This window comes from Ruditapes philippinarum, unplaced genomic scaffold (assembly GCF_026571515.1).
Source record: "Ruditapes philippinarum isolate M1 unplaced genomic scaffold, ASM2657151v2 ctg241_1_1_1_1, whole genome shotgun sequence".
Lineage (NCBI taxonomy): Eukaryota > Metazoa > Mollusca > Bivalvia > Venerida > Veneridae > Ruditapes > Ruditapes philippinarum.
Genome location: NW_026856878.1, coordinates 28,701 through 45,926, shown reverse-complemented (window position 1 = coordinate 45,926; position 17,226 = coordinate 28,701). Strand labels below are relative to the sequence as shown.

The following is a 17,226-nucleotide window of genomic DNA, read 5'->3' as shown; positions in this document are numbered from 1 at the left end:
AGCTTATACAAGATCAGAAATCTAGATACTGTTACTTTAGTGTCCTTCATTATGAAGAGTTAAGTGGAAAGATAAGAATATAAATAAGATAAAAGCCACTAATCGAGACACTAGTTTTATCATATCTGTTTTGTTTTATTACTATTTTAACTATCTCGTCTGCAATTATGGGCCTTCAAAAATGCAGTATATTGTACTTAATAACGCTTTCATAAGCTGTCCGTAAGACAGCTCGCTTGACTATTCTCAGTGTTTGACAGTAAGAGAAAGGCATAACTGAGGTAAAAAGGTAGGTAACTCAACGTATGGGACCTGTGTCCATCACGTTAGATTATCACAGAGAACAAGTGTGTAAAATTTCAACCGTTTCCCTTTAGTTCTAGAGGAACCAACTTGTACGCAGACGCCATGTTGAGTACAATAGCTCTTCCTATTCTTCGAAAGCCGAGGTAAAGATATTTGCGTTTAGGCGTTTTGCGTCCATGTCATTTCTGTTTTACCCTTTTACAGTTTTGTTCAAAAATTGTTTTGCACGTTGTTTTATTAAGTCCATGTGTTAATTATATATAACTACCAAACATTTGTACCGTTGTTCAGATACATTTTAACTAGACTAAACAGCGTTACGTCGGTCCATTGATCATTCATGAATTCGGTGTCATTTCATTCACATTTGGCAAACTGCTCGAATAGAATTCTCACCCTGTCCTGGAAATAGTTTAATGAAGATTAAAATATAAAAGTTTGAGAAGCTGTATGTAATAAAATTTCTTTCAATTTTATGGTTTATTTATATCGGCACATTTACTAACCATAGTGATCGTTTCGGCCATCGATTTGTACGATTCGGCACTACAATTACATAATTTCTGGATAAATTTAACGTCCTTGCATTACGGGATAGGGATATATATGATGGACCATCAGAATTATACCTGCATCGACATTTTTTATAATCTTTAGGATTGGATTTTAACTTTCTTTCAAACTGATATCGAAAGTTATACCTTCAATGGCATAACGTCATGGCGTCATTTCTAACATTTACGGCTTTAACCGGCACCTAGTCCGCTATATCATGTGGTATACCAAATCAAACAATACACTCTCCGTGGCAGTTTTGTGCCGACTGTGATGAGGGACAACGCTGGCTGTAGCAAACACAATATGTCCCTCAATGGAATGTATCTAGCTGGACAATATGGACCGTGCATATAAAGAACCACTTTCTGTTTACCACGCTAAATATACTAAATAGACACATTCGTCTTCAAATGTGGACATAACCATTTTCAGGGTGAAATGAATAATCAGGGACCAGTGTAGACCATAATCAGACGGTACAGATGTGTATGCTGATCTGCACTGGTCACATGGGTGAATTGTTGCCGCCAACAGACTATGGGTTAAATAGCTTTCTGACAGAAGGCATCTATTCAACATCTTAACAGAATGAATATGTGTAACTTAGACCCCTTGGTCTATCAAATGGAATTCTATTTGAAATGCCATGCATGGACATAATGGAAAAGTAAAAACAAAACATTTTTACAATGGCAGTATTTGTTTTAATTTCCACCTCCCAAAATATAATCTGAAATTGAAATCTCAAAGTTATACGACTTATTATCTACTTCACATAGACAATGGATTATTTAGCACAACAAATAGTATTTCCTGTAATAAATGCAAATAAGTACGTTCTAATAGCATCATAATAAGCATAGGAACACCTTGCCGATTACCAATAATCAGCCACATTATAGTCTCAAGATGGAAATAGTAGTAGAGAATGGTGTAGCTGACAAAATATATACTTTAAATTCTTCACAAAATTTCAGTATTTACTTTCAAGAGAAGAATACAATGCATCTATAAATGTTATTTTACTGTTAAATATCAATTTATTTTATTCAACTTCTCAAGTAAAGTCAAAAGTAGCTAAATATGACCAAAAACACACATTAGTGGATTAGTTTTAGTTTCCATGGTTTAAAAAAGATATAGTATCAACAATATTTTTACTCTCTTTATCTGTATTTAAAGTCAAGATTTGCAAATATTAAAAAAAATATATAATATTTCAAATTAGATCCCATACTTGCTGACAAGGGAACTAAATCTGTATGTTTTAACATTTATCTTAATCATCTGAGTTAATTCCCTTGACAACTATTGTAATATGGTGCATTAATACGACAATACGAAAATATTGTTCAAGAAAACATAGAATTTTAACAGAAGTGTGCTTTCCTCTACAGAAAAGAACAAACGTAATAAAAAAATTTGTGAATGTATCTTTCACAAATATCAAATATGTCATGGTATTTTACAATACTGAAGTACCCTTTGTAAACTTATAGCCATTTTAATAAATAGAAAACTATCTTGTTTAAATTTAGCCTACATGCAGACATTTGTACCTTATATATGTTATTTTTTCTACACATTGAAATCTTCAATTAATTATTTTTGTGTTTGTAAAATAAATGACAGTAGCTTTGAAAAAATACTAAAATTTCGTAATAACTTTATCAATAATTTCATGTGAATCATTAAAGAAAACAGTCCATGTCATTTTCAAATGTACATGATTTATATTATACAAATATTGCTTAAGAAACTCGACAAATATTAAATGAAATTTCATGTAAGTGAATTAAAATTTCTAAATGTTAAAAAAATCCCTTTCCCCTTTTCAAACATATGAAGAAATGCATGAACAAATAAATTATGATGGCTGAAACTGTCTGTGTTATTTAACCATAGTAGTGTTCACTGTAATTTAACCATAGTAGTGTTCACTGTTATTTAACCATAGCAGTGTTCACTGTTATTTAACCATAGCAGTGATCACTGTTATTTAACCATAGCAGTGCTCACTGTTATTTAACACACTCATGGGCAACTTTTAGTGAAAACTGTGAGTGACTAGTTCATAACTATCTACTTGCTAACTGGAGATCTTAACACTGATAAATTATCTTTGTTGAAACTATGAGTCAAATTTGTGCAACCAATAGTTTACTTCATATTACATGCTACCAATGGTTTATTTCATGAATTACAAGCCATTAATAGTTAACTTCATGAATTACAAGCTAGCCATGGTTTATTTCATGAATTACAAGCTATTCATTGTTAACTTCATGAATTACAAGTAACCCATCGTTAACTTCATGAATTGTCAGCTACCCATGGTAAAATTCAGGAATTACAAACTACCAATAGTTTACTTCACAAACCACAAGCATGGTTTATTTCATGAATTACCAGTCATTAATAATTTACTCAGTGAAAAAAAAATCATGATTTATGTAATGAATTAAAAGCTGTTCATGGTTTATTTTGTGAATTACAAGCTGAATGAATGGTTGACCTTAAAAATTACTAAGTATGTGAAAATTTATGTTAACCTTTTGTCACATGTACAATTTTTCTTTATCCATCTTGACTCATGAGTGAACCATATTATTAGTTTCTCTCACTTGTGAAAGATTTCTAACATGTCTCATAGTTGAAAAAATGGGTAATAATTTTTTGACAATTTCCTTACCAGGGAACTTTATGTACCAACACCCTTACCTTTGAAAAATTGCCTCAGAAATGATGTGCTAAACATTGTAACTTAAATGTAAGAATATTTGCTTCACTAATGAAACATAATGTCTTAATTTGACCAAAGATTCACAGAATGAGAAGGAACTGCTATTGATAACTCCCATAATAATGTCTTAACTTGACCAATGATAACTCCCATAATAATGTCTTAACTTGACCAATGATAACTCCAATAATAATGTCTTAACTTGACCAATGATAACTCCCATAATAATGTCTTAACTTGACCAATGATAACTCCCATAATAATGTCTTAACTTGACCAATGATAACTCCAATAATAACGTCTTAACTTGACAAATGATAACTCCAATAATAAGGTCTTAACTTGACCAATGATAACTCCCATAATAACATCTTAACTTGACCAATGATAACTCCCATAATCATGTCTTAACTTGACCGATGATAATTCACATAATAAAGACTTAACTTGACCAATGATAACTCCTGTAATAACATCTTAACTTGACCAATGATAACTCCCATAATAATGTCTTGACCAATGATAACTCCCATAATAATGTCTTAACTTGACCAATGATAGCTCCCATAATAACATCTTAACTTGACCAATGATAACTCCCATAATCATGTCTTAACTTGACCAATGATAATTCACATAATAAAGACTTAACTTGACCAATGATAACTCCCATAATAATGTCTTAACTTGACCAATGATAACTCCCATAATAATGTCTTAACTTGACCAATGATAACTCCAATAATAACGTCTAACTTGACAAATGATAACTCCAATAATAAGGTCTTAACTTGACCAATGATAACTCCCATAATAACATCTTAACTTGACCAATGATAACTCCCATAATCATGTCTTAACTTGACCAATGATAATTCACATAATAAAGTCTTCACTTGACCAATGATAACATCTTAACTTGTCCAATGATAACTCCCATAATAAAGACTTAACTTGACCAATGATAACTCCTGTAATAACATCTTAACTTGACTAATGATAACTCCCATAATAATGTCTTAACTTGACCAATGATAACTCCCATAATAATGTCTTAACTTGACCAATGATAACTCCCATGATAATGTCTTAACTTGACCAATGATAATGTCTTTACTTGACCAATGATAACATCTTAACTTGACCAATGATAACTCCCATAATAAAGTCTTAACTTGACCAATGATAACATCTTAACTTGACCAATGATAACTCCCATAATAATGTCTTAACTTGACCAATGATAACTCCCATAATAATGTCTTAACTTGACCAATGATAATGTCTTTACTTGACCAATGATAACATCTTAACTTGACCAATGATAACTCCCATAATAATGTCTTAACTTGACCAATGATAGTTCACATGATAACATCTTAACTTGACCAATGATAACTCCCATAATAAAGTCTTAACTTGACCAATGACAGTTCACAAAATGAGAAGCAACTGCTATTGGTTATCTTGTTGGGGTGTAAAAGCTGTATAAGGGCTGAGAATTGCACATAGCAGATTATGTAATGTTTGTATCATAATAAACTAAATGATTTACTACAGGTAAACCAAGAAACACTGTGTGTAAACTAAACCATGTATTATGGGTTATGTCAATGATGTACCCTGGGTAAACTGAATGTTGACTGTAGAATGATGGTAAAAATGGTAGAGAATTGATGCCACCATCTTGAAAATCAAGATACGAATGATCCAGCTACATTAATGCTGACCATTCAACTTCAATCTCATTGTGAACATTAATGTCTAAGCATCAATGAATGGGTATTTAATTACAAAGCAACTTCATCAAATTTGTTCATGCCAATAAATTTAACTTTGCCATTTATGAATACTGCAAATTAGTACAAAATTTATACAGGTAAATCCAGATTAACTCAGTGTAATGCTTTGTTCTTTTTACAGCTTAAGTATTTCATCAAAAACATTTGAAAAAAAACAAAACAAACCTTGTCCAATTCTTTTTCATAATATTGCCAAAAATAATATTTTTATTTAAATATTTTACATTACAGACTGTTTTAAAAACAAATTTTACAGCATGTATTCCATACATGTCTAATAGGAAAAATAAGTATTTCAGATCATTGTGATCAAAGTATACTATACAATATCATAGATCATGTCTTATCCAAAAAAACAAATGATAACTCCAAAAAACTAATTATCCCTTTTAGAGCTCCTGGTGAATATCTCAGCCTAAGATTTTTTGCTACCAGTGTAAGAACGGGCCATCCTGTTCATTTATGCAGTTTAACCAGACTCTTTATGGTTGGTTTCTTAAATAACTAAAACACTTTCTCAAGGGACATAACTTTAGAATAAGCCCCTTTTCTGTTGCTTTTTTATTTTTAAAATTTATGACATTTGTACTTGATTTTACCCCCCAAAAATCTATATAAAATCCTTGTATATAGTAATATTCAAGTTTGAACTAGGAAATATTGCTTGGTATGTTGATACCTAAGCAACCAACTTGAAAAACATCAACAATAATGTTGTAGAATAGCAAAATAAGACATGATCTATAGTATTGTGACAGTACATATTATGATGTATTAGACAAGTGTCCATGTGTTTAATTAATCCTATAATTACAACATCAACTGTTTATATGCGAGACAGTTGTTGGAATAGATTAGACGGTAGTATAGCCTCTAGTTTCTCCAGAACGTAGCTAACTGGCATGTATACCCATGTCACTGCCTGAAAATATACAATTTATATTGCCATGGTTACCAAAACGTAATTAATTGTCAGCTTAACTTTCTGATAACTGGTGGTGATTTTTTCTGATCAGAGTTTAGACCATTGTCTGTTCAATTTATGTAATGTCACCGTAAAAATACGGAAACAAAGGACAGACAGTTCTATATTCAGAGTAGGACAAGTTAACTAAGTCAAGGTTGAAATCTTTCATTCCTTTACTCATAAATTACTATATCTTAAAATTTTAACTAAATATGCTTTCTTTCATCAATAATGCTTTCAGTACTGTTGTTTTATTCTGTCTGAGACATTGGTTAGTTTTTGAACTTTTTTTATAAATATTTAACTGAACATTACTATTCTTTTTTGTATTGTCCAATGTTTAATTTTTTACATACAAGTAAATGTTTAGGAACAAATCTTATATCCAGGGTCAATTCAAGAAACAGAAATAGGTTACATTAAAACACAAAAAGCCTAATACCATAAAATATCAATATTTGAATTTCTTTCTAAGATGTAAATTGGAAATTGTATTATCCCAGACTTTAGCTAAGGGCATTTCAATTTTCAATTTAGGTAATTTTTTACAATTAAAATAATTATTTCGGGAAAACAGAATAAGTAAATGATCTGAAAAGTTATTGATCAACACCAACATCAAATGGAGCATTAATCTAAAAAATACTTTACAGCCCAATCATGTCCAAAAAATCTCAATGGAAACCCTTTAACTTGGCCAGAAGGTCACTTTAGATGAAGATTTATAATAAATTTCACTAAAATTGTAAAAGGTTTGTAATGATATTGTTTAAGTATATATAGACAGTCAGACATGCTCATTAAAATAAGTTTAGCAGAATGCGGTAAAATACAAAGTACTTACAGTTTTAGCAATTATACCCATGGGCTCTGGGTATTGATGTGTGAGTAATGCAAGAAGGGCTGTGAATGAGCACAATCCAGCTGTAAACAGGATAAAGAAAGGCAATTCCTTCTTCGGGTACACTGAAACCTCATGGAAAACTGAAAATACATGTTTAAATCTTGGTAAATTCTAATGTTAACTTAAAACCTCATGAAAAACCAAAAAGACACACACTCATCACTGTATCTCATGGAAAACCGAAACGACAAGTGTGAATCTAAAAAACAAGTTCCTTTTTTGGTACACTGAAACCTCATGGAAAACTGAAAATATTTGTTTGAATCTAGGTAATTTTTTATGTTCTGCAAAAAAGTGCATCAGAATAAAATATCAAGGAAAATCTTCATCTCTTTTAATAGTTAGAATGCTTTTGAACAATTTTCATTATTTGTGAAGGTTTTCATTTGGCACGTGATGAGTGGATTTAAAAGGATTCAAAGGATTTGCAAGATGTTTTTCAGTAGAGTAAGTTGAACTAAGCCGGTTTATTACGTATGTTGTATGTAAAGTCAATCTGACTAAATTTCAGATCTTGTATGTTTACAGACCTACTGTTTTTTAGGAGATGATTTTAATCAGATTGGGTAAATCTATAAATGAGCCGCGTCACGACAAAACCAACGTTTTGCGTTTGCGACCAGCATGGATCCAGACCAGCCTGTGCATCCGCGCAGTCTGATCAGGATCCATGCTGTTCGCTATCAGTTTCTATACTAGTAAAAGGGTTGGTAAGCGAACACCATGGATCCTGATCAGACTGCGCGAATGCGCAGGCTGGTCTGGTTCCATGCTGGTCGCAAACCCATTATGTTGGTTTTGTCATGGCGCGGCTTAAAGTGACATTATGCCCATCTAGGGGTATATAGTGAGTGAACAGGTGAAGATCAAAATATGTTTTCATTTTGCCATAATCCCTTTTAATTTAATAATTAAGTTCACATAAACAATAGATAACACACAAATCCAAATGACATTTCTGTAAATATCCATTAGAATTTACATTTAACGCTTAGTTTATAAAAAGTGACAATTAAATGTTTTGATTGGATCAGGAGAAGTACAAGTAGAAATAATGACTTGTGTGTATGTAAGAAAAGCTTTTAAAAGCCAGTAGTCTGAGGCTGTTTACAGTAATCTGATTTATTACAGTAGTAATTAAATCTATAAATGTAACAAAATTCCTAGGGCTTAGGGCAAATCTACTTGATAAATATAGACATGTAAGATGATGTATCCTTTTTATCTATGTCATAGTAAATAATACTTTTATCTCCTTTTGATATGGCATAAAACAAGTAACACTCTTTACTGATCATATTTTATACAGCCTTGACGTTTATTATACCAGGGAATTTAACACAGAGCTGAATTTAATCAGGAAAGTTTAGACATTTCAAAAAAATATTGATATTTTCATTTTAATGACATTATGTATCATTATTTTCCTTTAACTACCAACTATACCACAGAATAAAGCTAGAATTGTGAGATAATTGGATTAAACAGGGAATTCATGAGGTCATGCAGGAGAACATATAGTCCTTAGTGTATTAGTTATATCAAATTATTATCCTGATATTTACCACTCTAATATTCCCATCAGTAATTTCACCAACAAGGTATAGTATTACATTTTACCACATGTATATCACTCTCTATCTAGCTGAACTTTGTAACAGATATGCTACAATTTTTACGCAGCCTTCAATTAGAGCTGTCATTGATTCTGTGCAAAGCATATTGATGATACATCGATATCAGCTGACAAATATTGGCAATACACCGATATATCGATAAATACTCTTATTTTCTTATATATAATACTTTTCATATCTGACCTATCTAGCATGCACAGGATTGAAAAAAAAAGTTAATAAAGAGACTGCATAATCTGTCCTATTAGCTCACATAGGAAAATGTTTGGTCAATGTACTTTGAAACTGAGAGTGAAGGGATGATTTAATAAATGAGCTGCGTCACGACAAAACCAACATAGTGTGTTTGCGACAAGCATGGATCCAGACCAGCCTGCGCAATATCCATGCTGTTCGCTTACAAACCCTATTACAAGTAGTGAAACTGATAGCGAACAGCATGGATCCTGATCAGACTGCTCGGATGCGCAGGCTGGTCTGGATCCATGCTGGTCGCAAACGCATTACGTTGGTTTTGTCATGACACTGCTCAAATGACGGAGGTTTACTTAATGTTCTCATGTAGGATGGAAGTTTATAAAATTACTCAAAAAATATTTTCACATAGGAGGGAAGTATACAAGGTTTACTAAACAATAATCACATGTAGGAGGAAAGTATTTAAGGTTTTCTTCAAATTAGTTCTCATGTTTATCATAAAGGTAAGAATATACATATTATTGTCATTAAACTGATGATAGAAGATATATTACCAGGTAGAAGCTCTCTATCAGCACTTTCTGTACATGTGGGATATGGATAGAATAGATGACCTTTCTCCAATGGGTATGGTATCATTCTAAATGCTGAAACATACAATAAAACAATATATCAACATATGAACTTGACTTAACAGAAGATTTATATAAAAACAACATTATGTAAAGATTTATTTCTATAATTATTAAAAAACTAAGAATGTTCAAATCAGTTTTGTCCAACATTTTCGTGAGTGTTTTGTTTTTTATAATTTCCCTGGCACAAATAGCAATGGCAAAGTTATATAATGACTTTTCCTATTTCCAAGTAGAGGAAGACCAGATTCTACTCAATGTCTTATTTCAGACAATTATGAATAGTAATCCTCAGATAAATAAATTCAAACCCCCAAATGATAAAAGGCATTTAAAATTATAACATCAGCAAATTAAATCTTCAAGCCAGAGAGACTAGTGTTTCAATGAGCAACAACATAACATTCCTTGACAAAAGGTATGGATGTCAACTTTCAACTTTCAGACAATCAATGCTTAAAATAAATAGCTCTCATATTTCCTTACTTCCTTCCCATGTACAATGTAGTAGATTTAGAGCGCCCTCCACCCGCTTCCAGTGTTGTAAGTGAAAAAATGCATATGCCAGGGCCTCGCTGTCTCCCCGCTTTAAGATATGTTCTGGTGGTAATACAAGACTTTTCATTTCCAAAAGGTACTGAAACCAAAATATAACATTACATAATACAACTTAAAAAAACAAACTATCATCAATTGAAAACTATAAATAAAACATCGAGTGTTTATTCATTTTGAGTCTTTCGTCACACATCATGGTATTATGAAGTATATAGACTTAGATGCCCATTAGTAATTTATTAATAAAGACACAAGCAAGCACCTAGGTAGAGTCATCCAGTCAGTCAGCTCAACAGGAAGAGGGTTGGTATGTGAATCAGGCGACCCCAGTTCGATTCCCAGATGGCGCAGGTCACGTTCATTGTGATTGAACATGAATTCTTATCTACCATCATTCGCACTGTACCTCTGCTTATGGATGTACAGAAGTTATCTATGGATGTACAGAAGTTATCAGTTCCTTGCAGAAATGAAGGCTTTTAGTACTGGTAAGTGCTGGACAGCCTGTCTAGGAATGATACGGTGGCTGAACTCTATAAAATTCAATGTGACTTACAGCCGTGATCCGGAGTGAAAACTACCAACACCAACACTGCACCTAGGTAGTCTTTAAGATTTTCAATCAGAAATTAATCATAACACATTAACCTAGATTAATCATTAGCTTTATTTATTAGCCTTACCTGAGACTGAACTTAACAGCTCTGTATTATCTCTCCTACCTAAGGTACGTAAGGACTGAAATCTATACCTCTGGCTATTATCTCCCTTACTTTCCAAACTCCTGACTGAAATCTACAGCTCTTAATATAATTTCATTTACCAAAGGTTGGAAAGAACTTAAATTTACCCTCACTGGCTTCCAGCTCTTCATATTATTTCCCTTAATAACATTAATCGGAGATTCTGCTTTATTACATCCATAACATCCTTTACATGAGAAAACTTTACACACTGAGGTAAATTAAAATCTTGTTATTATCTAGCCTTACCTTAGGTTACATGAGGATTGAACTCTACGGCTCTGTGTATTGCTTCTACAGCTGACATTTCTGCTGTACTTAAACCTCTTTTACTAGCTATATCAGGGGAAAATCTGAAAGTAACAGTAAATGAAAATTTATAACCTACACATCCAAAAACAGATTCAATTTTGTTTTTTACAATTACTCATAAATATTTGTGAAATTATGAAAAAACCCTTTACTTTAAGAAAGTAGATTTGTAAAAAACTTCAGACAAATCAGATTTACTTTTCTTTTTAAAATTTCCTTAAAAAGTTTAATATTTCCAGTATTTCTGTAAACCCATATTTCCCAAAAATTTAAATCATGTGTAGACTTTTTTTGTTATACCTTTTTTATTCATTTCAAAGGTCTGTCTTGTTTTAAAGCAATACAATTTTTTTTATAAATTTTCAGATCAAAATCCTTAAACTGAGCAGAAGCAATATTAAGGCTGACCTGTGATGGTGGCCAGTCTGGCTCTATACTGATGACCAAGGTCGTATAATCTTGCTGCTAGAGCCAAGTATTGCCATAGGATTTCAAATTGTTGAACATTACAGTAAAAAAAGTTATATTAGAAACACACAGTGATACATACTTGTCTGCTACTGCCCGTGCTTTGAGTAGAGCCGCTGTGTAACATATAGCCGCTGATTTAGGTAAACTGATATCTGAAAAACAATACCAAAGATTAGCACAATATTCAATGATGTAACAAATGTAGCAGACCTAAAATAAAAAGGGAAGCATTCTTAAAATGCCAAAACCATATGGCAAAAAAAACACCCAAGAGTTTTACAGTACAATGGAATGTAACATATTACAATATGCCGTCAGCCATCTACAGTTGTTTAAAATCACACCAACAATGGAACAGTGAAGACCTAAGAAGCCCCATAGAGCATCATTTTTGGCATCTGAGAAGAATCACCTGTACTCTATAAGCTTGTTTCCTCAATAACTTAAGGCTTACAGTCACTGATAAATAGTCATTAATGAAGGTTTTTAAACAATCTGGTAAAGCTAACAAGAGCTGTTCATTGGACAGCATCTTTAGCTATTTTCAGTGCCTGATACTGGACAATGTACAATGTTCGAAAAATTTCAACCCAATCCCTACAGTAATTTTGAACATACAAAATTGCACACAAGAACTTCACCAAAGTGTGATGCTGACACCAACACTGACAAAAAATACAATAGCTCTCATTCTCTGAATAATCAAGCTAAAAACAAAACATTAGTAATTACTCATGACTTACCATCATATTTAGCAAGTACAACTTGAACATCAGCATAAGCTTGTAGTTCTAATAAGGCCTCTATAAGATTTTCATGTATATTAAACATACTGAGCATGGGAAACTCCTTCATTATCTGTAAATACAAACAAAACATAGCAGTGATCATTTTTTTCCATTCAGCAGAGAAGACCTCTAGGGCTGAGCAAGGGGTAATGCTCCACTGATGAATGTACAATATCAAAGTTATAAGCCATTCTTGAGAAAAATTTTAAGTTTTTCACTACAATACATGTTAACAAAACTGTCCACAGGATGGGGCCAATTTGACCCCCCAAGGACCAGAATTCATTCAAATCTGGTACAGGTCTGCTAGTACTAGGTCTTGTTTCATGCAAAATATCAAAGCCTCAGGCCCTACATTCTGAAGAAAAAGATTGTTTTAAATATTTCTATAAAAATCTCTACATCATAAAACTATCTGCATATAAATCTGATGTAAATTTGACCCTGCAGTTGCATGGAAACTCTTTTGGCAAATAAGGTCAAAGTGACCCTGACCTATGAGCCCTCTACCCCAAAATTAATAGGAATCCTCTACTACCCATAACCAATGCACTTGGGAAGTTTGAGTGCCATGGTCCCATTGGTGGTCAAGTTATTGATCAAAAACAATTTTGAAAGACAAGATCAATGTGACCTTGACCTTTGACCCAAAGGACAGGAACCATCTACTGGCCAGAACCTATACACCTATGAAGTTTGAAGGTTAAGGGCCCATTGTTTGTCCTCTAACTGGTTGGTAACTGTTTTGACATACAATGTCAATGTGACCCAAAATGAAGAGAGGTCATCTATTGCCTAAAACCAATGCACATGTGAGGTTTGAGGGACAAGGGCCCATGGGTTGTTGAATTATTGTTGGGAATCTGTTCGGACATACATGGTCAATGTGACCCCAAAATTAATTGGGATAACTTTTTCCCCAAGACCAATACACTTAAGAAGTTTAATGGTAATGGGCTCATGTCTTCTCAAGTTATTGCACAATGTGGGATGGATCAACTAACAGACGAGCCAACATCAGGCTGCAAATCGATATGTCCCCTCTTTTTTAAAGGGCGACATTGTAATGCTGTCTTCTTCAGTTTGTTTAGTTTCTACATTTCTCAACTATCATATTTTGCAATAATACAAAAACATAATCATGTGGGATAATTAAAGAAACATTTTTTATTTTTTTTTATTTTAAAAAAAGAGCTAACAAACATGTTTTTTCCCTTTTATATAGAAAACTAATAAAAATTATTTAATAAAGCAGAAATTTAAAATTTACCCCCGGTCACACAAAAACCCCAAAATAGGGTTGCAACCCCCTGGGTCCCAAACCCCCTGCGACCAATCGACAGGATCCATGTGTTCGTAAACATTTCTCTACTTGTAATGAGTGGTAAGCTAAACATGATCCCGTCAACTGTGCGATGGCAGGGTGGGGCCATCCATGCTGGTCGCACGACTATTTGGTTTTTTCGAGCGGGTCAATTTTAACAAAAAGATTCCCAAAAAACATTGATAATTAGCTGAGCATAAATATGAAAATTGTTGCTAAGTTCCGTGAAATAAACGTAAAAAAAACTCCCCGTAAATATTCCTATATTTTGGGAGATTTTAAATACAACAGAACGAGACAAAAAAAAGCAATATAAACATTAACAAAAAATTTCATCAGCAAAAAAATCTAATATTTTCCCGACAAATTTAAAATTTTTAAGATTTTATCATTTAGTTCTTTCAAAAATGCCTCTTGACAGCTTTTTTGGTTGATCTGGATTGAAAAGGCCTGGTGCAATTTTTTTAATCAAATTTAAAAACAGGGGGAAAACCAGGGCCCCTTCCCTTAAGCAGGGGTGCTTTCCCCAAATTTAAAGGATCCTAACAAAATTGACAAATACAGCAGACAGGGCATTAATCTCAAAAAAGTATTTTTTTAAAAAAATTGGTCTAAATTGGGAAACCCACACAAAAAAATACTAATCCAAAATTTATAATGCACTTTTTCCATCAAAATTTCTATACATTAAGAAAATCTATTTAAAAAACCCCTCACATCTTAAGAGTCTCATTATTGAGAGTACGTACTAAATGTTGGAGAACGTGACTATTATCGTGATCAACCCGGAGAGTCACGTGTCTATAAGAGGAAACTTAATCAATTATACAATAGAAAGCCTTATTAAATTGTCTAAAGTCTGAGCAGAGAGGCAATAATATAGCAGAACCTACGTCACAAGACACAGTTTTTACTTAGCATTATACAGATTTATTTGGCGGAGATTACTCGAGGCTTAAATCAGCTTAATAGCACTAGAAAAGTTATCCATTTTAGGAAATGAGGAGGTTTATCTCAGAAACTCTCCACTTTACAAAGACAATGTGGGGTATAATTTATGAGATTTTTTTCTTTTCTATTCTTTGTATCTGTAAAAGTTCTTGAAAAAGCATCCATCTTTAGATGACAAAACTATGTAAGATGTAATTCTCTTTCTAAATATCAAATAATAAAAGACATGATGTTTCATTAATATCAATGAATGTAATATAACTTTGTACATACGAAAAATTAATACTGTATCAGTGGTTAATTTTGCTACATGGAAATGCATGCATTTGCAATTTTTGCGAATTGAATTTATTTGCAAATATTTGATTGCACAAAAGTTATTTCATTAAGGCAAACTTTCTTCTATCATTTGAAAACACATTTTCATACAGCATCTTACATGAATAAATTTTCTCATTGCATGTTTGTTTAAGTTGGGTTACTACTGTTCTAATGAAACAATATATGTGTTAATAATACATAAGTTATTCACATAACAATATAATGTTTCAAAATATGACAAAGAAATGTGTGATCAGGTCCTTTATCAAACTTACAATGTATATTTCAAACAATTGTATAAATGACAAAGGTATTAAACAACTGAATAGTACCTACTTAATTAATGATATCACAAAAACAGTATTAAAGTCAAGAAATCATATTTTCGCGAAAAATTTTCGCACACAAAAAGTCCACATTCACAAAATTTTTGTGATGCATACAGTATATATAATGTAAATTTATAGACAATATAGCACATTCCTGTATATCAGACTGGGATTAATTTGGTTAGTTTTTACACATGCTGGGAATTTAATCTGGCATGGGGAGTGCCACATAAGCCGTGTGATAAACAATGACGGGCAAATTTTATAAATAAACTCCTTGCTTTAAAGTATGACATCATTTGGCAAATATGAATGAAGTTGAAAATTCATATGCCACTATAAGAAAAAGGTAAAAGATCAAATAACATCAATTCCATGAAAAAAATAATTTATTAAGGTTAACCATTAAAATATTTGTAGAATATGCAAGAAATTATCTGCAAGAAATAATATTAGAATCTTACACCAGCTGCAGGTGCAGACCGGAAAATCTAGCTCGAGGTTAATTGTTTACGGCGATAAAACAAAGCTCTGCCAAGTTACCGCTTAACAGTTACCCGAGAACTAGACATTCCCATCTGTAAGGACAGGCAGTGCTTGAATCTTTTTCTTGCATATAACATTATTCATATTTCGGGAAGAAATTTCAAAAACTATTATTTTTTTTTTGCACTTGTTACTTATAATAACGTATGAAACTTAAAACTTCATTCAGAACGGCAAAATGACATCATTCTAAGAACCCAATTCATTCATAAAATGCGTGTGGGAATGACGTCATTTAAAACACATGACTTGTCTTAAATAGGGGGTGTAAGACAGATTTTTGTAGCAACAGTGTAAACAGTAGATAATCCTGTCTGATATGTAAGAACAAAATATCTGTCCCTCAGCAAGTGTTGTTTAAGCCCAAAGGGCAGGCATTTTCATTGGAATATTATCAAGAATATATGCATAATTAATAATATTTGATTAATTTATGTAAGTAAATTGTAAATGAGTTCCAAATATTATAGTAATATATTATGAAACTTTTCTGTGTTATATAAAGTAAAGCATTTTTCATCACAGAAGTATTTTCTATGCAAAAAGCTGGCTAGTTTGAGATGGCACTCACCACTATTTTTCAGTGCTTTAAAACTGAAACAAGAGCTTGAATAATAAAGGTAAGGGCATGGTTCACTTACAGCCAAATTTGTTACTGCGGCATATAATGCAGTTAAATTTCACATTAGAGTTTTGTATCTAGAACAATTACCAACACTTACAATACTGATGATTTTTGCGTATTTGAACAACTTGAGTCACGACAAAAATATTCTAGAAATGGTGAATTACCTCTCTCATGAGTTTGACAGCCTCGCGTACACGACCTAACTTCCTCGCACACATGGCTAGTCTTCTTTTAACATATACCATCACATTTGTATCTCTTCCTACAATACGTACAATAGTAGTAAATATAATACACTGTAAACCCTTTTACCTGTATTCCGAATTATTATGGAAATTTTGCCATTTGAAAACTTGCAGTTTCAAGTGAATATGTTCAGTAGTTTTAAAGAATGATGTTGAATGCAAAACTTGATCATCAGAAGTTTTCTAATTAGTTCACAATTGGCCATTATTCAATCAACATGTATGAAAGAGTCATAGGCTTTGTGTAACAACCTCCAATT

General features: G+C 32.4%; 1 protein-coding gene across 1 annotated transcript in view; it reads right to left on the bottom strand.

Annotated features, from left to right (window-relative positions):
- Window positions 1–2,659: 2,659 nt before the first annotated feature.
- The window catches only part of LOC132747987 (suppressor of tumorigenicity 7 protein homolog), a gene marked incomplete at its 5' end in the record, with an annotated part of 39,998 nt that continues 25,431 nt past the window's right edge, over window positions 2,660–17,226 (bottom strand). The window contains 8 exon segments of the mRNA XM_060737521.1: window positions 2,660–6,331; window positions 7,221–7,360; window positions 9,670–9,762; window positions 10,237–10,387; window positions 11,296–11,404; window positions 11,914–11,986; window positions 12,578–12,692; window positions 16,886–16,983. Of these exon segments, the coding sequence (XP_060593504.1) occupies window positions 6,236–6,331; window positions 7,221–7,360; window positions 9,670–9,762; window positions 10,237–10,387; window positions 11,296–11,404; window positions 11,914–11,986; window positions 12,578–12,692; window positions 16,886–16,983 (875 nt within the window).